Genomic DNA, 23,684 nt, shown 5'->3' with positions numbered 1-23,684 from the left:
CGCGGCGGGAGGGGCACGCGGCCGCCAGGAGCGGGTAGGAGTCGGTGGCGGCGATCCCCGGTACCTGCGTTCCGGCGCGTTCCGGCGCGTCCCGCGGGGCCCGGGGCCAGGCCCGGGGCCAGGCCCGGGGGGGCGGGGGAAGGGGGCGGCGGCGGCGGATGGCGGGAACCGGCCACAGCAGCGCGAGACGGCGCGCAACGCGCGCCCGCTCACGTCAGCGCGGCAGCGCCTTCCCGGCGCGCCCCGCGCGCGCCCGCTCCGCGCGCAGGCGCTGGCGCTGCGGCGGCCCCGCCCGGCCCCGTCCCGGCGTGCCCCGCGCGCGGGTGAGAGGTCGCGGCGGCGAGCGCCGAGCCCATGGCGGCGGTGACGGTGACGGCCTGAGGCGGCGGCGGCGGCTCCGCTCCCACTTTCCGACCATGCACAGCCTGGCCACGGCCGCGGTGAGCGCCAGGCTCCGCGCCCCGCGGGGCGCACGACGGGACGGCGCTGGGGATGGGGCGCTGTTGCGCGGGCCGTGCGGGGAGCGAGAGCGCGGCCGCTTGGGGGGAACTTGAGGCCACGGGGTGGCGGAGCCCCGGTGAGCTCCATTCCCTCGGCATCACCGGCGGGGTCCGTTTGGCAGCTGCCGCACTCCGGTCGCTCCGTGCCGGCGGTGCGGGCTCTGCTGCGGCGGGGCCCGTCCAGGGCCTGGAGGGTTTCCCTGCGGGGCGAGCCGGCTCTGCCTCGGGTGCCTCACACAGGGCTTCCCTTCCTGACCCCCTGCCTGCCCTGCTCCCTCTTCCCCTCCTTCCCCCTGCCTGCCTCCTGTAGCCAGTCAGTGTTTTAAGGTTCCTTAAAGAACCACTAGAGAAGCTATCAGCAAAAGTAGCTTTAATACAAAAGCAGAAGCATGATAAATTTTGTTGATAAGGTTTGCTCTACTAAAAAAGCACATAGAGGAAAAGCAAACAAAAGTCTAGAATTAATTAATCTACAACCAAAATAAATCCAAATAATTATCCATAGAGTGTGTGGAGGGGGAAGAGCAGGGAAGAAAAGGATAAAGATAGGGTAGGATAAGAAGGGATAAGGAAGACCTTCCCACTGAGGCAAAAGGTTCAGAGTGGATCTTCTTTAAGTGACCTTAAAACACTTATCTGTGACACCTCCTGCGGGCCCAGCCACCTCCTCTGCCCTCTGGGAGCTGTTGTACTGCTGGCCTTGACAGCAGAGGGAAAGAGTAGACAATGAAAAGCCCCTCGAGGCAGCAGGTGCTGCCTGTTCTGCTTCCCGTCCCATAGCAGGACCGGCTATGGCAGGTGCTTGCCCTCATCCCCCTCAGGGAGCTGCCAGGATTGGATATGGTGCCTGGGGTTCAGGCTGGCAGGAGTGGAACGGTGCGCCGGCCTGGGTAGGTTCAGAAATGGAAGCTGAATTTGAAGGATGCAGTTATTGCTGTGTATCTGCCACGTGATTGGGTTTGTGTTTTGGTTTTCTCTCCTCCAAATGCTCGTTCATGGCATGTGTAAGACTTCCTAGAGATGATTGAGTCTTGTGGGTGCTGAGTGTGGGAGGTGTATTGCAAAAGCAGCAGTTAGAGCTGTTTCAGGTGAACTTGGATCAAGGGTCTGGTTGGACTACCGAGGTAATGAGTAAGTAAAGTTTTGATGAACAGCAGTTAGAGAACTTTTTAAGTTTCTCCTCTTTGTTTAAATGCTTGTGACTTTAACTGGTTCTTGGAGTGCTGTCAAAAACGTCTGATTTGAAGTACTGTTCTCCAGAGCATGGAAGGGTGTGCCAGATCAGGTAAACTCTCTTAATCAGCATTTCCATTTTTATAGCGCTGTAATTCTTTAGTGTTTGTTGAAATGCATGAAGGACTCCCATTATGTGTATCTCCCATTAATCCTCTGTCTGTGTTCTAGTTACCTCTCTTTTAAAGACAATTTAAACAAAAATTCAGAATAGAGATCAACTTTATTTTAGGACTCACTTGAGTGTATATTTAATTTATGCATAGTTTATGCTAGCTGGTAGTTCTGTATTGAAATGTTTCCTACCACAGTCAGTGAGCTTAGGCTGGAGGTGACAGGGAAGGGTGTTTGGCTCTGGAGATATGCTCAGCACCTGTGGTAAATAAAGTCACCTCTTAGTAAGGTCAGGAATTGGCTCAGGAATCCCTTTGGGTATTGTGAGCACTGCTGTGATAAAGCTGTGGTGAGCTAGAGCATTGGTCTTCATACAGTGATGCTGATGGCAGAGCTGACACTTAGGTGTCTGCCCTGAAGGCATCACAGTGCTGAGGACAGACTGAAACCACTAAATGTAGCTGTGATTGGCTGTAGGGCAGTGAACGCCCTGCTAGAATCAGCTAATTCACTGGTGTGGAAGCTCAAAGTTCGTTTTTGGTGTTTCTGAACCAATGGGCTATCAAAATAGTTTAAAAAGCACATGTTATCCAGTTAGTCAATGTCTGGCTTTGGCTGACCAGGACTTTTACCAGTGTGCCTAGCAGCAACTGCTCAAATAGGAAGAGAAAGCCTTTTGCCTAAATCAATTTGTTGTGTGAGTGTTAGAGATGTCTTTTCTCCAAGAAGGAGAAAAGGTGTTAACAAGATTATTCCTGATCTAATACTGTTGAAAAGTGTTGCTTTCCCTGTGTGCAAAGGAAAGTCTGCCTGGTGGGGTTCTGGACTGGAGCTTGCAGGATTTCTGTGGCCCTCAGGGTTCCCCAGAATTTTGGGTCTTAGAGGGAGAAGAAGAAACAATAATGAAATAGGGAATTAGGAAAAAAAATATGTCTTTCTATATAAACTAAAACAAAAAGAGCAACTGTAGAACCTATGAAAAGCAGTTTGTTCTGGCTAAGGCAGATATTGGACATCATAAACTTAATTGTGTGGAAAATCTACTTAGTGTTCTCTAGGGATCACAGGCACATGATTGTGCTTTTAAGGGGTCGATGTATTTAAGCTTACAGGAACTGAAACTTCCAGTGAGTCTAGAAAAATAGATGGAAGCTTTAGATAACACAATTATAACAACAGTATTGCTACACTGCTTGTCAACCCACCATCTCACATAAAAACAAATGAGCTCTGTTCATTCTCCCTCTCTTTTTGAGCTTCAGTGTAGAAGTTAGCATTGCAATTGCACCCACAGTTGTAGGGGCACAAGAAACTTGGCAGGATCTCTAATTTAGTTTGAGATTTGGGGAAAAAAAATTACAAATTGAGTAGGTGACTGTCCTAGTTCTGGCCAGAACAGAGTTAATTTTTGCATTAGATGGGAAGGAGCATAGCTAGGCCCCAGAGATTATTCTGTACCACCTCACATCATTTTTCAGAGAGGGAGGAAGGACTTGATTTGAGTTTGGGCCAGTGTGGCCAGGAAGCAGTTGGGTATTGTAGGGGGATTCTGTGGGGCGAGCAGTAACTTTTCTTTTCTTGTACCCTCTGTCACTAATATTAGTTAGTTTTCTTATCTCATTGCTGTTACCAGTAAATTGTTGCTATCTCAACCTGTGATCATTACCTTTTGTGCCTCCAATTCCCCTTTCCATCTTGGAGCAGGGGGTCTGGGAGGGTAAGGTACGGAGTGACAAGTGATTTGGAGTGGTTTCAGTGGGAACAGTAAATGGGAGATTACCATCTCTAAACCATGACAGTGAGAAAAAAGAGGACAGGAGGAAATATGAACAGCTAAAAAAGTACTTGAGCCCAAGAGTACAGGGACTGATAACACTACATTGGCTTATGTATGAACATTGAAGTTAAATAATACAACAGAGCTGGCTGGAGGAGAGAGAAATCCTACAGCTGGGGAATAATCTCTTTGGATGTGACTATGGAAATAAAATGGGGATAAACAGAGGAGGGAAACCTTTGCAGACATAGAGAAAGAAAGCTGTTGGTGTCTGCCAAAGGTTGAGAAGTCTCTCTCCATCCCTCCTGCATGCCTTCTGGGACTGCCTCTGCCGTGTGGCTTCAGGTTTCGCTGCAGCCACTTTCAGTTCCTGTATTCTGCGTGTCTCAGTGGTGAATGGCTTGGTGACAGCATTGCTGTCAGTGTGGTACAGGCTCTGCTTGCATCTGTTGTGGGGAGCACGTGAAGAATTTCAGTTGGGGTTACAGAATGAAGAAATACAGTCCTGTTCCCAGCTGGGATCACTGCACAGCGGGATGCAGAGCTGGTTGCGTGCTGGTTGGGCTGGCTCAGGAGCAGCAGGTACCAACAGGGCTGTGCTTGGCTTCAGTAATAACCACTGCAGCAGTGTTTGAAAAGGTTCTGACCTGGTTTTTGGAAGTGTTCACACAGGAGGCTTATTGATGGTTTTTGTCTCCTTCAAAATTTTGTATCTGAGTCACCAAACTATCTCCTTAGGAAACCTGCAGAGCATTTGTTTGCACCAAGTGCTGCCTGTACCAGCAGAGGCAGGAGACAAAGTTTCAGTGAAAGACTTGTGCCTTTTTTCTCCACAGAAATTATGATACAGTCCCTCTTTTCCCTCTTCTTCCTAATTTTTTTTTTTTTTTTGTATTGAGAACTTGTTGATCTTGATACTGTTCTTTCCCTCATGTTTCGAGAGGCAGAAGCAAAATTTGGATTTCCCCTGAGTAATCCAAATACAGATCTAGGAATACAGGATCTGGAATCCTGTATCAGGAATACAGGCCAGGAATACAGATCTACCCTTCTCTGGGCTTATTTTGTACAGGAATCAAATCATCCTGAGATCTTGCGCAAAGCCATTCTTGAAAAATTCCCTTTTAGCTCCATGCATGTGAACAATGTAGCTGGTATCAATACAAGCCATTGGTAACAGCAGCTCTTACTGGCTGTGGCCGGTGTCATGCTGATGGTGAAGTAGTGAAAATTTTTCTACTGTTCATATGAATATTTTTCTCATGTGCCTTGGGTGAATCTCATTGGCAGCTTCCAATGTCATGGGTGTTTGTGGAGAGAAAAAGGTGACCTCTGCTTTACTCTGAATCTGTGGAATCTTGCACTTAAAGCATGAAATAAATGCATGCCAAATGCAGGTGGAGCCCATGATAGCTGGCTGAAGTGTGTGTTGCTCCCCAGGAGCTCTGCTGGCACACATGGGCAGCAGCTTGGCTCTCATGCTGAACGGAGTTACAAAGGTACTGCTTGACAAGGGGATTAAGAGAGACTGTCTTAACAAGTCAGGCCAGGAAATAAAGCCTTAGAATTTCAAATAGGTGAAATACTAACACTAATCTAAAGAAAGGATGGATCTATGTCCAGGACATCTTAATAGAGCTGTAGGTCCTGCCCTCTCAGTCAGGAGGTTCTTTTTCCGTCAGATTGTGGCAACGGTTTGGGTGAGAACTGGATAAAATGTTTGGACTGAAGCTTTCCTGTTTCCTCCCAGCCTGTGCCAACAGCACTGGCTCAGGTTGACCGTGAAAAGATCTACCAGTGGATCAATGAGCTGTCCAGCCCTGAGACACGGGAGAATGCACTGCTGGAGCTGAGCAAGAAGCGCGAGTCTGTGCCTGACCTCGCCCCAATGCTGTGGCACTCGTTTGGCACCATTGCAGCACTCCTTCAGGTGGGTCAGGCTTCAGCATCAACATGTTGCAGGGCTTGTACATCCATCAGGTGGATCTGGGGAGGAAATGGTGGGATCCCTTACTGCCATTGCTTGGGAGTATGATCTTTGTTGGATCGTGTGGTGGGGGGAGCAGATGAAGGTTTGGATGCACACCTGTGACTCCATGTCAAATAGCTTCTGACCCAGCTCTGCCCTTGCCTGGGCAGCATGGTGGCTGCCATGTAACTTGAAAGTAACTTGGTGAAAGCAGACTGTTATCTGCTGTCACTGCACTTCCTTGCCAGGCAAGTGCTTTGGTGTAGCTTTCTGATATTTTTTCCTTTAACTTTCCACTCTCTGTTAATTTTTAGGAAATTGTAAATATTTATCCATCAATCAACCCTCCGACTTTAACAGCCCATCAGTCCAACAGAGTCTGCAATGCTTTAGCTCTACTACAGTGTGTTGCATCACACCCTGAAACAAGGTAAGTGTTTCCAAGTTGTGTGGGCTTTCTGAGGTGTTGATATTGACACCTCAGCCCGTGTGTTTGACTTTAGAAGCACTTTAGCTCCTTTCTTTTTTTTTTATGTGAGAGAAGTGAAACAGACAACAAGCTGATAGATAGGCAGCTGCCTGCTGCTTTTACTTGTTTGCATGGATTATCAGGATGACAGCTTTATGGTCCTAAATGCATTGCATTCCCTGGATCATCCTGAGATCTTGTAAATTCTCGGAACATTGGGTTGTGGCAGCTTCTATGAGGTCAGCCAGTGCTAAGGGTACCTTTGTGTTGAGTGCTGTGTGCAAGGATCCTTGAGCTTACAATTATTTAGGCAAGGAACTGTGTTAGAGCGCAGTGTCAATAATGCCAAGGTTGTGGGTTCTATCCCCATATGGACTCTTCACTTAAGAGCTGGACTCCATTATCCTTGTGGGTTTCTTCCAACTCAGAATATTCTGTGAAGTCAAAAAAGAACTCCTTAAATTTCAGCTTACAGTTTTTTAGACCAGCTGTTGAAAGGGTGGAATGAACACAACTGTCTTTCCCAGGCAAGTGTGAGGCAAGGGAGCAATAGCAGAGCCATTTTTGGAGTCCTCAGCCAGTGTCTGACTTCATGTTTTCTCAGTCTCTGCCCAGTTCATGTCAGTAGGGAAAAATATGATGTTGGTTCAGCCAAAATCAGTAGCTAGAACTCAGAAGGAAACTACCTAGAGATCCACAATCTCATGCTTCTGTTACTGCTGAGCAGCAGCATAGCTGAAGTTGGTTTCGAGCTGCTGCAAAGCAGTGTTAACCAGCAAGCCCCCCATGAGATGATATCCAAAGAAATAGGGTAGTTTTACACGACTCACCTTTACGTGTAAAGTTTGAAAACTGAAAATGTAAGAAGTATTTTGTATGATTGTGCAAGTGAGCTTCCATCTGTTAGCAGAGCAATTTCCAGCATTCTACCTGCAATTTTTATTTTTCACTACTGCCAGATGGCAGTGTGAGGGCTCTTGGGGAAAGGTGTTGGTGCACATTTAAACTCTGGTGATGCCTAAAGCTCAGCCAGTCTGTGTTTCCAAGAAGTACTTCTTACGGGCACTGTGGCTGACAATCCTTGCCATTGGGAACCTGCAGGGTGAAATGCAGCAGTGAATGTACAAAACAGAGAGTCTCAGTGGCAGGAGGAGGTAATAAAAACAACAGGGTGTTCTCAGTTCCTGGTCAGCTGAGGCAGGAATGCAGTTAATGGACAGATCAGGTGTTAGGTTTTGTGCTGTGCCCAGTGCAGGATTTGCTTCGTCCCTTCCCATGAGAGAATTAAGTGTTACCCACTTTTGAGGAGCAGTAGCAATGGGGTCCACCAGGAATAGTCTGAGGCTCTGTGTGGTAATGCCAGATTGTGTGGCATTTGTTTCCCTGTTGTTCACATTGTGTGTTCTCTGTTTCATGCAGATCAGCTTTTCTGGCAGCTCATATTCCTCTCTTCCTGTACCCCTTCCTGCACACGGTCAGCAAGACCCGTCCGTTTGAGTACCTGCGGCTCACAAGCCTCGGAGTCATTGGTGAGCAGCCAGACGGACACTGGAGCACTGATCTCCTCCTGAGTTAAAGCACCTCGTGCTGTGGGCATAGAGACCTGCATGGCCAAAGTCAGAGGTCTCTTGTGATTGGGATTTTCCAAGTCCTGTAGCAGTAAGAGAAGGAGCTGCTCCTTTTCCGTTGTGAAGGCAAACTTGTCTGCCTTTTCACTAATAAAAACCCACCGAAGTCTAAATGCATTGCCAAAAATATGTTTCTTTGAGTACAAGTACCTGCAGACTTCTTGTGCCTTCTCACTCAGCCCTCCCAGCTAGGCACTGGGATGTGTGGGTGCAGGCTGGGCTTACTCTGGGTTTCTGTCATTGATTGACTTGGGTGTATTTTCCCTGTCTTCCTCTTATCCTGTTTTTTTTTTTTTTTTAACTTTCTGCCCAAATAATTTTTCTCTCAATGCATAAAGAGTCTTAAAATGGATTTCTTCCTCCCAGAGGTTTCTGTGGGTGCCATGATCCTTTTGTGTTTGTCTTATTACTGAGGGAGAGCCAAGAATGCATCCCCTTTCTGAAAAATAAACAACCCCCAAACACATTACTTTTACACTGATTACTTTTACCCTGCCAGAATGATTTCTTTTCCAGCCACATGCTGCAACATGTCTAGGATGACAGCCTGGCATTCAAACGGAATAGTTTCTGGGGAGGGCAGAGCACAGGCCATCCTTGAAAGCTGTGATTTTTTGAAACAGTTCATCATTTACTGATTTTGGATTTTGTTTTTACTTCAAGGGGCCTTGGTGAAAACGGACGAGCAAGAAGTGATAAATTTCTTATTGACAACAGAAATTATCCCCCTGTGCTTACGTATTATGGAGTCTGGCAGTGAGCTCTCCAAAACGGTACCTTTCTTTTGTTTTAATAAAGACACTTCATTGTTCATCTCCTACTGACCAGGCAGCCAGTGCCCTGCAGAGCTGGCTTCTCTGCTCTTGGAAATGCTGGGACAAGTCTGGGTGGAGTTTTTACCTCCTCAAAAACCAAACATACCAAGACCTGAGGCTGCCTGAGTGGTCTGGGAGTAGTTGGCATCTTATGCAACCTGAATCCAGTCATCTTGTACACTCTGCTTTGTGTCTATCTCTTTTCTTTAGTCAGAGATGCCAGGCATTGTGTACTGTCCTGCATTTCATTTTGGCTTCTAACTTTCACTGAGTAAAGCATTTGCTGCCTGCTGGAAGACTTTTCAATTCTGGGGCTGACTTGAAAAGAGTACTACACAAAGGCTGTCTCTTTTCAGGGTAGATAAGTTGTTTATAAGCTTTGTTTCCTGCTTTCTCCCCATTCTAGGTTGCTACGTTTATTCTTCAGAAAATCCTCCTGGATGACACAGGGCTGGCATATATCTGTCAGACTTATGAGCGGTTTTCCCACGTTGCCATGATACTGGTAAGATTATTTGTTTTTAAAGTGTTTATATTTAAAAAAGAAAAAAATATGCTACAGCAGCCAGCCTCTTCAGCAACTACTTTACTGCTGTCTGGCTGGAGCACAGGATGAGGGAGGCAAATCTTTCTTGGGCTAATTGCTTGTGGCACTGTAGCTCTGCTTCCATGTTTCCTTGGTATATTTCTGGTTTGCATGTCAAGAGAACACATATTAGTTGTGATATACTAAGTCCCCAAGACAAAACCAGGTAAACCTCTTCAGATGAAAAAGATTTCCAGAGTTGTAGGTGTTTCCATTTGTAGGTAGGACGTGAATTGATTTTTTATGTAAGAATGATCACACAGTTTGGATCGTGGATCTGTGTCCCATCCCTGTCTCTCACAACGTGTTGAAAGAGCAGGGCAAGTATATATCATACTTGTCTTCATGACTTCATAGCTACCAGCTACTTCAAGCTTTGGATTTCTGGGGCCACTTGTGGGGTTTCTATGTAGTAACCCCCAGTGTTTGTCCCATCCACCCCCTGAACCCCTGGAAGCTTTTTGCACCCACATTGTCTTTGGCCAAGGGGTTTCAGACATGAATTCTTCCTTGAACACAGAAGGACATGGGTGTGTAAAGCTGTGTTAGCCTGTATAGTCCCACCATTAGGTGAAGCCCTGGGCAAGATCAATATTCCATAGCGCAAGAGAGAAAGATGAAAATGTAACAGACTTTTTCATTGTCTATTTCAAAAATCAGAATAGTGTACTCCTGTCTAATGAGGGTGATGATTTACTTCCATGTCTGCTGATAACACAGTAAGATGTCACACAAGTATTATATGCTTTTAAAAGAGCAAGTTACTACTTTCCATCCAGGAGCTCTCTGAGGAGCTTGTGGTTATTTATTTTGAAGAAATAATTGGTAATCCTGGGGAATTGCTAAGAACAGGAAGCTTGCAAAAGGGCAGATGAGGGGGACCTGCTAGTTGCTGATGGCCAGGATATCCAAATGCAGGTGAATTTGGCTAATGGGGAAAATGTAGTTTACAGGAAAAAAAACAACTTGTTGGACAGATGTGATTGACTCCTAAATACAAGCCTGCAGTCTGATAAATTCTTCAGAGCAGGTGTGTGAAGGCATCCACACTGTTTGCTCAGCTGGGCATGTTCAAAGGTGCAGCCATGTGCAAAGTCCTACTTAGTGTGAGTAACATAGACTGGGCTGGGAAGATCTGTCTATGCCTTGCTTCCCTGGAACGGCTTCATGAGGGATGTAGCAGAAAGAAAAAATACACTGCTTGGATGCAGGCTACGACCAGATAAGGATCTTACTACAAGTGTGGGTGAGCCCAGTCCTATGGCCTGGCTTTCCAGGGTATTGCTGTTGTCTTAAAAGGATGTTGAAATGAAGGGAATGTGTATGAGAACAGAGGGTGTTGCAGAGCTTGGGACCAGACCTCATGGTGTCACTCAGCCTGAGCTTATCAAACTGTTTGGAATGTGTCTGTCTTCAATGAGGGGGAAACCCCAGGGTCTCTTTAATCTCACAAAGAGTTGCTAAGTAGTCCTAGAAGGTAAAAATTAAACAGAAATGAGGTGAGCTTTCCTCGAGCTGCTGGTAGAACCCTTTCCAAGTCATGGCAAGCTGCTATTCTCAAAGGCATCTTGGCAAGCAGCACAGGCTCCCTGCAGGGGTATCTAGATAAAAGGTAATGGCCTGTGCTGCACAGGAAGCCAGAGTAAGTGATCTATTGATCTCTCCCGGTCTCTGTCGATTGTGAAGCTGTTCTTTTAAAGACTTTAACTGGTGGCACTGGCCTCTCTCAAACAGGGTAAAATGGTCCTGCAGCTCTCCAAGGAGCCATCGGCACGGCTGCTGAAACACGTTGTCCGCTGCTACCTTCGCCTTTCTGATAACCCCAGGTAAACATTTTAGGAGTTTGGGCAAGGGCTTCTCCTGTGCCCTTGGAAGTACAGCTCTTCAGTTCTCCACAGTGCCCACCTGGGGGGAATCAAGGTTCCTGGTCTGTCAGCTTTAGTACAGTATGGAAGATGGGTGGGGTTTTTGCTTTGATTTTTTTTCTTCCTAGTCACAGGAGCTTTTATGGTGCATGGAAGAAACAGTGACTGTTGGGGGATTGTGTAAATTCCAGCTGTGCAGGTTACTAGTGCCTGAGCTCATACGTAGCTTGAACAAGATACAAGGGAGGGCCTGAGGTGGAAGGTACACTTTGCTCTGCCTCTTCCGCATCAAGAAGAGTAGTAGTAGATGAAATTCAGTTGGGAGAATACAAACTGATCTCCTGCTGACCAGCAGCTCTGCCCAAAGCTTCTGGTAGTGTATTTGTTGCCTCAGTCTCTCCTAGCATCGCATCACTTCGCTGCTGGCTGTGGGGGTGCAGGGGCTGCTTGGCGGGGTTTAGTGTCAGGGGTGGGAGCTGTGCTGGCTGAGTGCCACATGCTGCAGTGCTGCTGCTCAGTGCTTTCCTTGGCTGGCTCTAGCAGGGAGACCTCCAGGCAAAGGAATGCTGTGTCCCCAGTGGGGTTTGCTCCCCTCTTGCCCCTGTGAGTTTATTTGTTGGGCCCCGTTTCTTGTCTCTTGATGTAGGGCACGTGAAGCTCTCAGGCAGTGCCTTCCTGACCAGCTGAAGGACACCACCTTTGCCCAGGTCCTGAAGGATGACACCACCACAAAGCGCTGGCTGGCTCAGCTCGTCAAGAACCTGCAGGAGGGTCAAGTCACTGACCCACGGGGCATTCCTCTTCCTCCGCAATGACTGCTGGGGGAGGTGGGGCACTGGGGAAGAAACAGCTCAGGTTTACAAAGAACCAGGAACAGGTGACCTCTTCTGCAACAAACTGGGCACGCCAGCTGCCTGCTGGCCTGTCGGACCATCCCACCCAGCCAAAGGGCTGCTCTGTAGCAGTGCAGCAAGCCTCCGGGGATCCCAACACCAGCAAATGCTGATACTACAGCTTCAAAAAAATCAATAAAAACAATCTGTGTAGATCCCAGTCTCTCCGGGAGGCTTGGGTGGCATCTCTTCCCCCACCTCCAGGCAGGGGGGCAGTGCAGATGTCCACTCTTCCAGCAAACTCAGCCTCTGCCCAAGTGGTGCACAACAGTGGGTATGTGCACCACGTCCCTCCAGTTCCTTGTCAGTTCTTGTTTACATGTCTGTTTAGATGAGTGAACTGAATAAAAGCTGATCCAGTTGTTTTATCCCCTCCTTATACTGCTACTCAGCTGCAGGTAGTCCAGGGACAGCTTTTTTCCCTGCCAGCACATCCTTGCTCCTGGCTCTGCATCTGTCTGGCACAGTGAGCTTCTCTCTTCTTTCCTTTGGCATGGAGGGGGTGGCTGCAGCCAGGCCGCTGCGGTGCTTGCCCCAAGAGGAAGGGTGGATTACTTGCAATGAACCCATGTGTCATAAGGTTGCTTCACAGAGCTCTGGGGAAGGAGAAGACAGCAGGATTGTGCCTCCTGTGCTGTAAATAGTTCACTCCCACAGCTGACCAGCGGCCAGAGGCTGATGTGTGCTGGCCTCTCATCTAGACCTGGGAAGGCTGCTGGCTGGCTTATCACATGGAGCTCAGTGTGAGGGCACCTGCCTTGAGGTGGTGGTCAGGCCACCGACTGATCTCCTGCTGCCTACAGGCTCCAGGTATGCTGCCTTCTGCTCCCGCTGCTGCCCGCAGGCGCCTCTCAGTCCTGTTCCCTCCCTTCCCCCCTCCTCCCGCTCCCTCTGCCAGCCAGGTGCATCCATTTCAGCTTTGAAACCTGCCTTGGCATCTGCCACGGCCCCATTGCAATTAACCTGGACCAGCAGCCACTTACCTGCCGCCCCTGTGCCGAGGGGCTAATGCAGCCACAGCAAGCTCTCGGAAGCAGTGGAGGAGCTCCCAGGCTCTGCGGCAGCAAAGCCTGCTCTTGGCTGCAGCAAGCCTGGGCAGCTACTTAATTTCTCCCCCCTCTTCGAGTAGCCCATTTTGCTGATCATCTGCAGTGTCGTGCCAACAGTGTCTTAAATCCCATCATTTCCCTTCCCTCCTCCTCTCGCAGCCTTGCATAACAAGGGCAGAGCACAGCCTCTTCCTTGCCCTCGGGTTCCTGTTTTATAACCATTGCCTTTTCCCTCCTTTTCACCCTGACCTTGCCAGGGTGTGAAAATGCTTCTGTTTGGTTGTTTGTTTTTTTTAAAAATTCCGATTAATAAATAATAAAACCCCAGCCAGCACAGATTGGTCCCGGTCTGGTCTCTCGGGGGGAGTGGGGGCAAGCGGCGCGGTGGGGATTTATTGCAGATGGGAGGAAGGGCGGGATGTGCCACCTTGGGGGTATGAGCGTGGAAGAGCGGCCTTTTTCCAGTGCGAGCTGGCTATGTCCCTGTGGCGCCGCATCTCTTCTGGGACAGGTAGTGTGGAGGGGATGCTGCCCTGTTTTGCTTCGCAGGAAGGCAGCGAGCCTGCCAGAGAGAGAAGCGTCTTTGCGAGCGCTGCCGCACTCCCCCAGCGTCCAGGTCTGTCAGAGCATCGCCCACCCCAAAGTTCAGTCCCTGCCCTTCAGCCTTTGCCCCCAGCTTGGATCCCCATGCGTGCAAGCGGATCTGGGGACAGACAGGCTCAACCGGAGGATAAGAGTGGGGGCTCGACCCCAAACGAGGGGCTCCGCAGGGTGCTCCCAAGCCTGCCGGCCCCTCCGCCGCCTTCTTTACCTGCCCCCCCGGCTCCGCCTCGGGAGTGGCGTGACCTTAATCCGAAACGACCTTGAGAGGCAGCGGCTGCGGGGCGTGCGGGGCCGGGGGCGCCCCGCGGGGGCGGGGGATCGGGGCCGGGACCGGGGGAGGGCTCGCTGCCCGGGCGCTGCCGAGGGGCGGGCAGCCCGGCTCCGTGCGGCTGCTGGCGGCGGAGCACCGGCGGAGCGGAGCGGAGCGGCAACGGAGAGCGGGTACGGAGCGGGCGTCCTGCGGAGGGGAGGGGGCGACGGCAGGTACGGGACTGCGACCTCCAGGTTCTGGGAGCCCCTCTCTGGGGCTGCGGTGCCCCGGAGCGGCTGCACGGTTGGGGTGGCGCGGGACAGAAGTGCCGGCGGTTTTGTCTCCTTTGCCATAAGGTGTGATTTGTCCCCTGAGCTCTAAATGCCTTGGGGTTTGCCGTCCCATCCCGGAGCCCCTATTCTGTTCCCTGCCTCACCTCCAAGCCCTTCTGCCCCCGGCCAGCTACCGGCTGAGCGAAGCTCTAGAACGAGGGCAGTTTGTAAGCACACCGGGGCAGCGAGGTGTGGGGGTGCCTGAAGGGGGTTGAGGGGTCATCCTTCCCTGTTCTGGCACGCTCACCCGTGCGGTGGCATTTTATTCTGACGGGCTGCTCTGCACTGGAGCGGCTGGGGACCGCTCACACTCACTGTCCCTCCAGCTCTGCTGGGGCCTGTCACCACCAGGAGAGACGCTTCGATGGCTCAGAGTGTACTGGGTAGCTGGGGCTGTTCTGGCAGCAGGCAGCTGCCCTGCGGGAAACTCTCGGGTTGGGTTTCTCCATACCCTGGCTCTCCTCCCGTTTGGCTCAATAATGTAATTCAGACTGGGGCAAGGGGGCCTGCATGGGGCCAGGCTGTGAGGGGCTCATGGCATCCCTCACACAACAGGAGAGGGCAGAACAGATGTGTCCTTGCACTCACATGCTCTTCCTTGTGCTTTCTTGTGCTTCCTTGGGTTGGAAGGGGGCATCCCATCTTTGCTGCACTTGGGAAGGCACTGCTCCATAGTTGGGACTGGGAATGCTTGGGCCGTGCTGGGAGCCTGGAAGGGCTGGCACTGGGGGAGAAATTTAGCTCCAAATTCTCAGTGTGGTTAATGGGCCCCAGGGCTATGAGCTGCCCCTTTGCATGCTGCCACCTTGTACACATGCATGGCAGGGTGCCAAGACGACAGAACTCTTGGTGGCACTGAGCCCATCTTTGTCCCAGTCCAGCATGTCTCCCTGCTTCTCCAGTTCTGGTGCCACCCCAGCTTCCCTAAGACATGCCCATCTCCCTCATCTGCTGTGGCACAGGGGCTGCAGAGCTGGTGAGCACCTGGAGCTATGGACCTGTGAAGTGGCTGTGCCAGGCTGGGTGCTGCTGGAAAGCAGGAGAGTGCAGGCAGATGGGTGACTGGGGTTGTCCCTCCTGGTTCCCTGAGGGCCATGGGGTTCAGGAGCTGAGATCACACTGTGGAGGGTGGATGTGGGGCACCCCTGGAGCTGTGCTAGCCAGCATCAGGGCACCGACTCTGAAGGGCACAAGAGGAGCACACACCCCCATTTCTGGCACTCCAAGTCCTGGGCCAGTGGGTCAGTGCCCTGTGGGTTGGATATGGGGGGATAAGGCACTGCAGCAAGTCCTTGCAGTCTGAGCCTTGCAAGAAGGACCAGTGTTGGGGAAGCACAGCCCCAGCACTGGGCACTACTGGAGGGCATTTGGGATGGCACCCTCGCTACTCCATGTCTGCAGCAACATGTGAGGTCTCCAAGAGTGGACAGACAATCCCTGTGTGCCCTGGGGACAGTCAAATAGCCATGACTAGGGTGTCTCACAAGAGCAGGGCCACAGCCTGGCCAGCCTGGCCAATGCTGTTCTGCCCTGCTGAGCCACATGGAGCAGGGGGTGGCTGCTGTCTGGCCTGAGAGCCCACAGGGGTCTGGCAGCTGGGCTTGGCAGCTGCCTGCACGCTGACGGCACCGGCTATTCCCAGCCCTGCGTGACCGGTGCCTGTGCTGAGTCAGGGCACAGCTGCCACCCCTGCACCCTGGCACAGAGCCCTTTGCTCCCAGGGACCCTGGGTCCCCTCCTGCACCCAAACCCCAGCCCACCAGCTGCTGCATCCGCTCCTCCAGGCCCAGCTCCAGCACCTGGGTGACAGGCACATCCAGTGATTTGTCAGCGTAATAAAGTCTCAACAGCCTAATCAAAGTCTCATTGTCCAGTAGTATTTATAGACACACTCACTGCCATGTGCTCCCTGTACAGCTGCGGGTGCAGTCACTGCCTGGGGTGCTGGTATTCCCTGGGGAGAAGAAGCTGTAGGAGCTGAGGGTCATTGCTCTTCCTTAAGTGGCTCTCCCTTACTTTCAAATTTGCTGGTTGGGGTTGTTTCCTAGGTGGTGGGGGTGTCCTTGGGCACTGCCAGAGCAGTTTTTCCTGGTTTCAGGCACTGCTTCTTACCTGGGAGCAGCAACCTGGGAGCAGCAGGGCTCTAGTACCCGCTGGGCTGTGGGGCGTCAGCGCTGGCAAGTTTTTCTGTTTTCCACCAACACCTTTTGAGCTCCGGCTTCCCGGTAACACAGATTAATATTTCATGAGTATGGCGGTGTGAACTCGACACTTAAGGAATGCAATGACCCAGCAGGAGACAGACACAGGTGCGCTCAGATGCAGGCAGGGGCACACACACCTCGCACACACGTGGGTATAGCTGGAGCCCACTCAGCAGGACTGGGCACAGCATGAGGGTCTGACCTTGCTTCCCCCAGCCACCTTCTCTCTTCCCTCCCCAGCTGCTGCCAGCGTGGAGAAGGCAGAGCTATGGCATCGCTGCTGTGCAACGCCCGTGAGTGCCCCAGCGGAGGATGGGTGCAGGGCAGGGCATTGGGCCATCTGGATTTATGCCGAGGCAAATCTGGCTTCTGGGTTGAGCTCACCTTGCTGCACTCAGAAGCATCCCTACCCCACTGTGGCCATTGGGATTTGGGCTTGGAAACAGCAAAGGTGGATGGGAAGGGTTGATGGGGAATTACCCTGTGCACCTCTTGCGGTGAAGGGAGTTTGTTTCTGGTTTGTGCCTCCTCCCTCACGGATTGAGGGACCATGTGTGACCCCAGAGGTGAGAGGAAGCAAAGTACCAGGGCGTAGTGCCTGGATACCCCCACCCTCAGTGATGCAGCCCATGCTGCCCCCAGGCATCCAGCTCACAGACACGCTGGAGCAGATGCAGCAGGGGACTCTGATGCGCAAAGTCAAGTCCAAGAGCTGGAAGAAGCAGCGTTACTTCAAGCTGCAGGAAGACTGCATGACCATCTGGTACCAGTCCAAGAGGACAGGCAAAACTGAGTCTGCCTGTGAGTACCAGCTGCTGTGTGTTATTAGTAGGTTTCAGAGTAAACAGGGATGTGAAGGTTTGTAGATTCTTTGGCCATGCTTGCTAAGGGTGCTGGGGGATTGAAGAAAGGCTCTGCATGCATTTGTGATCTCACCCACACCTCTCCATGAAACATCCTGCCCCCAGCAGGACCCGTGGGTCAAAAGGGCTGAGTAGAAATTGCAGCTGATACAAATGGAACCTCTGGAATGCCAGCACAGGAGTAAGCAGACAGAGTGGCAGATGGATGACTGGCTGACTTGATAGTTCAGCAGTTAATGGATAGATAACTAGCTCAGTGGATGGATGGATGGATGGACGGATGGATGGATGGATGGATGGATGGATGGATGGATGGATGGAGTGGAAGAAGGAATGACTGGAAGATGTCTGTGGGCAGTGCCCCTTGCCCTGCGGTCCTTGTCTCCTGCAGACAGGCCTGCCCTCCCTCTGCCCCAGTCTCCATCAGCGATGTGGAGACGGTGCGGGAAGGGCACCAGTCGGAGGTGCTGCAGAGCGTGGCTGAGGAGTTCCCCCCTGAGCGCTGCTTCACCATCGTCTTCTACGGCCGTCGTGGCAACCTGGACCTCGTTGCTGGCTCGGCAGAGGAGGCAGAGTGCTGGGTGCAGGGCCTGCGTCAGCTCATCGAGGTGGCCACCACCATGGACCAAAGGGAGAAGATAGACCAATATCCTCCCTGAGAGCATCGCTCTGCCCCCACACCCATTGCTGATCCTCCCCCAAGCCCTGTGTCTTCTGCCTTATCCCAGCATGTGTGTAGCTGTTGTGGGTCTCACCATCTGCATCAGTGCAGGGCACAGGAAAAGGAGAAGATGCTCTCTGATATTACCCAGCCCCTTTTCTCATAGCCAAGGTCCTTTCCCTTAACATTTGCCCTGGTTTCCCGCACATGGATTCGTGACTGGTTCCAGAAAGCTGACAAGAATAAGGATGGGCGCATGAACTTCAAGGAAGTGCAGCGTCTCCTGAAGATGATGAATGTGGACATGAACGAGGATCATGCCCTGAGGCTCTTCCAGGTAAACACTGCACCTGAGAGCCTGGGGGGATTGGAGAGGGACTGGAGGGGCTGGAACAAGCTGTACAACACCTCCTTGCAAAGGGATCTTGTCACTTTCCATCCATCCATCCATCCATCCATCCATCCATCCATCCATTTTTCAGCCAACTACCTGTTTACCCAAACAAACACCCATTTGCTTGTTTATTTGTTAAACTAACACTCCCTTCCTCCCATTCATTTGTCCATCCAGCTGCTTATCTGTCTACCCAGCTAACCAGCCATCTGCTTTCTTATCTCTCCCTCCCATCCATCCATCAGTCCACGCTACCAGCTTCCATCTGCCCATTCATCCATTCCCCACTGATCAATGCCTGCCACTGGCACTGGCGTGGGATCTCTGTGCCCTCTCTTTGGGGTAGGAGAATCCTCTCACAACCACTTTGGTGGCCAAGATACCTTGCTGTGCCCCATCTGGATGCTGAGTGAGCTCCCTTGCAAACAGGATGCTGACAAGTCAGAGTCGGGGACGCTGGAAGGGGAGGAATTTGTGCTCTTCTACAAGGCTCTCACGAAGCGTGAGGAGGTGCTGAGCCTCTTCCAGGAATACTCTGAGGATGGAAAGAAGCTGACACTGCTGGAGCTGGCGGATTTCCTGCGGGAGGAGCAGCTGGAGGATGAGGGCACAGAGGAGCTGGCCATGGAGCTCATTGACAAGTATGAACCATCAGAGACAGGTGAGAGCTGGCTCAGACATCAGCTGTGCTCTGCTTGGGGGCAAGGAGGGGTCACAGACTCACAGTACCGTGGCAGAAGCATTCCCAGCCCCATCCTGGTGTGAATGGAAGACTCACCAAGGTGTGATCTGGGGGCAGTTCCCCTTTATTTGGTCCGTTCCTTGACCATTTTGGTGTAGAAGGTTGACCACCCATGGTGTGCAAGCCCTAGCTTTGGGATCCACTGCCCACCTTTCCAAAGTTACTGCTCTGCTGCGCCTTTCTGTGCCCCAGACTCTGGCAGCAGCTGTGGCCATCAGTTTAGGGATTCTGGGAGCCTCCAGCCGCCCTGTTTGCCCCCATTCTGCCTCTTCCATGTCCCTGGCTGTTGCTGAACCTCTCTCTGTGCCTGCAGCCCGGGCCCGCCATGTGCTGAGTGCTGATGGGTTCCTCATGTACCTCTGCTCCCTGGAGGGCTCCATCTTCAACCCCCAGCACCGGGGGCTGTGGCAGGACATGAGCCAGCCACTCTGCCACTACTTCATCTCCTCCTCCCACAACACCTACCTGATAGAGGATCAGATCCGGGGCCACAGCAGCATCGAGGGCTACATCAGGTAAAGGGACTGCTCCCCTCCAGCTGCCCTCCCACCCCAGTGTCATGTCCTGAGCAGCTCCATAGCGTGAACCCCAGAAGCTCCTTTGCTCCTCTGCAGTCCAGCACTCCTTTGGCCATGCTCTGCATGCAGCAGCATCTCCATCCTTGATGGGTGTCCCCTGGTCCCTCAGGGGTGACCCCCACGGGCAGAGGGGAAGGCAGGGAGCTGGTGCCCTGGATGAATGCAGGGTTCCAGGGATAACAACCCACCCCCAGGGCTCTGAAACGAGGCTGCCGGTGCCTGGAGGTGGATTGCTGGGACGGGCCAAATGGGGAGCCCATGGTGTACCACGGCCACACCTTCACCTCCAAGATCCCCTTCCGGGAGGTGGTGAGCACCCTGGGGAAGTACGCCTTCAAGGTAAGGCACCCTCCCCCAGGTGCTGGTGGTTGTGGGTGGTCCTTGGTGGGTGAGGATGCATGGCAGTGGTGGGGCAGTGGTGCTGAGGCTCACACACCTGCTGATGCAGCAGGACTGGTCCCACTGCAGGGAGGGGGGTGTTGGCTGTCTCACTTTCTGGGGGAGAGCACTGGGGGGTCTGACCTACAGCCTGCACTGTGCAGTGCCAGGGCTTGGGGGCTCCTGCAGACGTGGACTGTTGGGGTGCAGGGGTGAGAGGGAGTGTGGGGGATACTGGGGGATTGGAGGGGTATGAAGGTCTCAGAAGAGACACAGACACAAGGGGCTCCATCCTGGCACTGATCACGCCTGGATGAAGCCCTTGAGAGAGCTCACCAGCCCCACCAAGGTTATTTCCAGGTGTGCGTGTTGCTCCTCAGACCTCGGACTACCCGGTGATCCTGTCCCTAGAGAACCACTGCAGCATGGAGCAGCAGGAGGTCCTGGCCCAGCAGCTCAAGGACATCCTGGGGGAACAGCTCCTCACCACTACCATCGATGGGCATGTCCCCACCCAGCTCCCATCCCCAGAGGTATGGACAGAGCACAGCTGTGCAGGGGCATCTCTGTCCTGCCTGAGAGTGTGGTTAGGAGGTGGATCTGCAGTTCAGAGAATAGGCCAACCTGTCCCAGCATTGCCCTGCTCCACTGGAGCATTTGAGAACACTGGGGGTGGGTACTGAGTCCTCATGTTCACAGAAGTGCCAAGGCTGTCCCCAGGGTTGTCTCCCCATGTCATGCAGAATCAGACAGTGGGGCAAAACCCTCCTACCCCATCCCCTTCTGAGTGCTGAAGGGAGCTGGTGATGCTGGCCTCCCGCAGTGCAGGATCCCAGGGCACAAGGCCCATGGAGGCACTGGGTAGCTCAAGGTGCTTCTCTATCCCCAACCCCTCAGGAGCTCAAGCACAAGATCTTGCTGAAGGGCAAGAAGATTGGGCGGCTGGAGGACACCCTGGATGGGCCAGGGGATGAGGCTCCTGATGTGTCTGACGATGACAATGGGGCAGAGGCAGAGGAGGAGAGGCGGAGGGCAAAGGTAAGCGGCCCAGGCTGGGGACCAGCTGGGAGAGCTGAGCCCCTGGACACAGCTATGAGCTGTGGTGACATCTTACTGCATAGAGGAGAGACAGAGACTGCAGAGACATCACCAGGCAGGGAGGACAACCTTTTCTGCCCCTTGCCATGCCAGCCCTCTCTTTGTTGTGGTGGCAACATATTGGAGGTCCCCTGCTTGCTCTATTTCTGGCAAGAAGACTGCTCACAGTAGGGATGCTGCCACCCACCAGCACACCCCTGGCTGCTCTTACCTGCCCTGGCTCTAGGGCCCCTGGCCTGGGTGAGTGCTGGTGGATGGTGCTCCCATCTGGAGGGACCCAACATGGCTCTGCCTTGCAGAAGGACAAGGAGACCTTGGCCCAAGCATTGTCCGACTGTGTCATCTATTGCAAGAATGTGCCCTTCCGGGGCTTCCAGGAGGCCCGCAGCCATTCCCGGCCCTCTGAGATCTCCTCCCTCTCTGAAGCCAAGGCCAGGAAGCTCATCCGGGATGAAGGTGAGATGGGGGGGGCCGTGGCACCGGGTGACTGGGACAGAGTAGAGGGGGCTGATGGCTTCCTCATGGAAAAAGCCTCCTGACACTGGGGTTCCCTCTCTGTCTGGGAGAAACAGGGCCCAGCGGGGCTTTACTGTGGGGTTTGGCTCTGGTAAGTGATGAGGTTATTGGCTTAGAAAACAAGGCAGGACACCTGGATTCCTGAGCAGGGAGAGGGGTGAGAATTGGTGGGTTGATGGATAGATAGATAGATAGATAGATAGATAGATAGATAGATAGATGGATGAGAGGATGGATGGATGGATGGATGGATGGATGGATGGATGGATGGACAGTACATGTGGGTGACTGTACAGGCAGAGAACGACCCCACAAATGGGCCTCCTGCTCTATCCCTAGGAAATGAGTTTGTTCGCCACAATGCCTGGCAGCTGACACGCATCTACCCCAGTGGGATGAGGACTGACTCCTCCAACTACAGCCCCCAGGAGATGTGGAATGTGGGGTGCCAGATCGGTACGGCCGGGATGGAGCAGGGCTGTGGGCTGGGGACATGCCCTGAGTCCTGTGCTAAATGCCACCCTCAACCCCATCTGGAGCCAGGTCAGGTTGCCAGCTCTTGCACTGCCCTGGGGATGTTCAAGCATTATCACCTTACTCCCATATGCAACTCCACATCTCTCTGGCTGTGGGGACAGGCTGGCTTTCAGCCCAAAGCAGAGTGTGGTATCTCCAAGCTGTTCTGAACTCTTTTCCCTGCCACCTCCCTCCAGTGGCCTTGAACTTCCAGACAGCTGGCATGGAGATGGACCTGTGTGATGGGCTCTTCAGCCAGAATGGCTGCTGTGGCTACGTGCTCAAACCACCCTTCATGAGGGACAAGGAGACTCTCTTCAACCCCAGTGACCCCAGCAGCCGGGAAGGCCCTGGCCCCATCACCCTGACAATCCAGGTACAGTGAGTGTGTGGAGAGACCCTGGGGAAGCTGTGACAGTGTCCTGGGGCTCTGTTTGTCCCAGACAGATGGGGACACTGTTGGGCAGTGTGCTGGAGCCAAGGAGCCTCACAAAAGACAGATTTGGCCCTGCAGGTAATCAGTGGGCAGCAGCTGCCCAAAGTGGCCAACAGCAAGGAGGGAGCCATCATTGACCCATTGGTGCGCGTGGAGATCTACGGGGTCCCCGCGGACCAGGCGCACCAGGAGACCAAGTACATTGAGAACAATGGTGAGACCCAGAGCAGCACCATGGCCCCTGCTGTGTCCCTGCTCTCCTTCCCTCTCTCAGCACCTGCTCTCTCTTCCCAGGGTTTAACCCCCGCTGGGATGAGACACTGCAGTTCCAGCTCCACGTGCCCGAGCTGGCTCTCATTCGCTTTGTGGTGGAGGATTATGACAAGACGTCCAGAAATGATTTTGTGGGTCAGTTCACCCTAGCATTTGCCAACATCAAACCTGGTGAGTGGCTCCTGCCCTGTGGTTTTGGGAGCCCAGAACAGCCCTGCAAGCATGTGGGGGGCTCTGCTGGGTACTAGAGAGGAGGGTGGCATTCCAGTTATCCAGAACCTTGCTGTCCTTCCTGCAGGATATCGGCACATCCATCTCCTCTCAAAGGATGGCACCAGCATCCCACCCTCTTCGCTCTTTGTCCACATCCGCATCACTGAGCCACCTGGCCCTGAGCAGGACTGAGCTCATGGGGTGAGCAGCACCCAGATGGAAGCCATAGAGCCAGCTCCAAGCAGCTGGGGCCACAGAGCCAACCAACTTGCCCTCTTGTTGACCTGTTTCTGCCATCCCTGTGTCATTGTTGCTGCTGTGATTCCCTTTGCAGTAGCCTCCGAGGGCTGGGAAAAAGCACTGACCTCCCCTTTCCAGGTTCAGGATGCTGCTGCCCATGCATGAGTGTGGGGTCTATGCCAGTGCAGCTCCCTGCACCCTCCACAGGCACCCTGCCCTGGCCCACAGTCAGAGCTTGACTGTGGGGAGGAGGAGAGATGGTGTGTGGCCCAGCTCTGCTGCAGGGGCTGGTCCCCTCCCAGTCAGGGGAGCAAGGCTGGAGCTGAGCAAACCCCAGGGCTGGGCACAGCTGGGAATGGAGTTGGTCCTCACCGCCCCCTAACCCTGCAGAGCCCATTGGCCCCTCCAGCCCCAACTTAACCCTTATCCCATCCTTTCTCTGTAAGCAACTTAATAAATTGTTCAGTGACAAACAGGTTCAGGTCTGGG

At 52.8% G+C, this 23,684-nt stretch overlaps 3 protein-coding genes across 6 annotated transcripts in view; 2 read left to right on the top strand and 1 right to left on the bottom strand.

Annotated features, from left to right (window-relative positions):
- The window catches only part of USP37 (ubiquitin specific peptidase 37), a 34,890-nt gene extending 34,647 nt beyond the window's left edge, over positions 1-243 (bottom strand). For both annotated transcript variants that reach the window (XM_071435153.1, XM_071435154.1), the window contains exon 1: positions 65-243. The gene's annotated coding sequence lies outside the window, so the exon portion shown is untranslated. The remainder of the gene's footprint in view (positions 1-64) is intronic.
- Positions 244-260: 17 nt separating this feature from the next.
- CNOT9 (CCR4-NOT transcription complex subunit 9) lies at positions 261-13,234 on the top strand. Its single transcript, XM_071435159.1, has 8 exons — positions 261-440; positions 5,375-5,554; positions 5,908-6,023; positions 7,482-7,591; positions 8,354-8,463; positions 8,912-9,010; positions 10,826-10,917; positions 11,603-13,234. The coding sequence occupies exons 1-8, from the start codon at positions 417-419 to the stop codon at positions 11,769-11,771; spliced, it is 900 nt and encodes a 299-aa protein (XP_071291260.1). The 5' UTR covers positions 261-416; the 3' UTR covers positions 11,772-13,234.
- An 85-nt stretch (positions 13,235-13,319) lies between these two features.
- On the top strand, positions 13,320-23,671 carry PLCD4 (phospholipase C delta 4). Of its 3 annotated transcripts, XM_071435158.1 has the most exons (17): positions 13,862-13,942; positions 16,182-16,392; positions 16,528-16,580; positions 16,930-17,088; positions 17,568-17,798; positions 18,021-18,148; positions 18,635-18,866; positions 19,261-19,462; positions 19,720-19,864; positions 20,284-20,436; positions 20,801-20,941; positions 21,301-21,457; positions 21,857-21,973; positions 22,231-22,409; positions 22,548-22,683; positions 22,764-22,913; positions 23,041-23,671. In XM_071435158.1, exons 3-17 carry the CDS (start codon positions 16,556-16,558, stop codon positions 23,145-23,147), a joined length of 2,262 nt encoding a protein of 753 aa, XP_071291259.1. In that variant the 5' UTR covers positions 13,862-13,942; positions 16,182-16,392; positions 16,528-16,555; the 3' UTR covers positions 23,148-23,671. The 3 variants fall into 3 exon arrangements, with proteins under 3 accessions (XP_071291258.1, XP_071291256.1, XP_071291259.1); XM_071435157.1 differs by lacking the exon at positions 16,182-16,392 and having other exon boundaries at positions 13,320-13,942; positions 21,304-21,457; XM_071435155.1 differs by lacking the exon at positions 16,182-16,392 and having other exon boundaries at positions 13,320-13,942.
- Positions 23,672-23,684: the final 13 nt, after the last annotated feature.

Source organism: Agelaius tricolor, unplaced genomic scaffold (genome assembly GCF_023055355.1).
Source record: "Agelaius tricolor isolate 1412-34295 unplaced genomic scaffold, bAgeTri1.0.p SCAF_10, whole genome shotgun sequence".
Classification (NCBI taxonomy): domain Eukaryota; kingdom Metazoa; phylum Chordata; class Aves; order Passeriformes; family Icteridae; genus Agelaius; species Agelaius tricolor.
The sequence above is the reverse complement of the archived record's forward strand: the minus strand, read 5'-3'. Positions and strand labels throughout refer to the sequence as shown.

What these genes read in the sequence shown, in the direction of transcription:
- CNOT9 (XM_071435159.1), top strand. Translation starts at nt 417, where the DNA reads ATGCACAGCCTGGCCACGGCCGCG. An exon ending in CCATTGCAGCACTCCTTCAG is followed by an intron (nt 5,555 to 5,907) that starts GTGGGTCAGGCT and finishes GTTAATTTTTAG; the next exon opens with GAAATTGTAAATATTTATCC. An exon ending in CGCCTTTCTGATAACCCCAG is followed by an intron (nt 10,918 to 11,602) that starts GTAAACATTTTA and finishes CTCTTGATGTAG; the next exon opens with GGCACGTGAAGCTCTCAGGC.
- PLCD4 (XM_071435155.1), top strand. Translation starts at nt 13,335, where the DNA reads ATGAGCGTGGAAGAGCGGCCTTTTTCCAGTGCGAGCTGGCTATGTCCC. An exon ending in GGAGCGGCAACGGAGAGCGG is followed by an intron (nt 13,943 to 16,527) that starts GTACGGAGCGGG and finishes TTCCCTCCCCAG; the next exon opens with CTGCTGCCAGCGTGGAGAAG. An exon ending in ATCGCTGCTGTGCAACGCCC is followed by an intron (nt 16,581 to 16,929) that starts GTGAGTGCCCCA and finishes TGCTGCCCCCAG; the next exon opens with GCATCCAGCTCACAGACACG.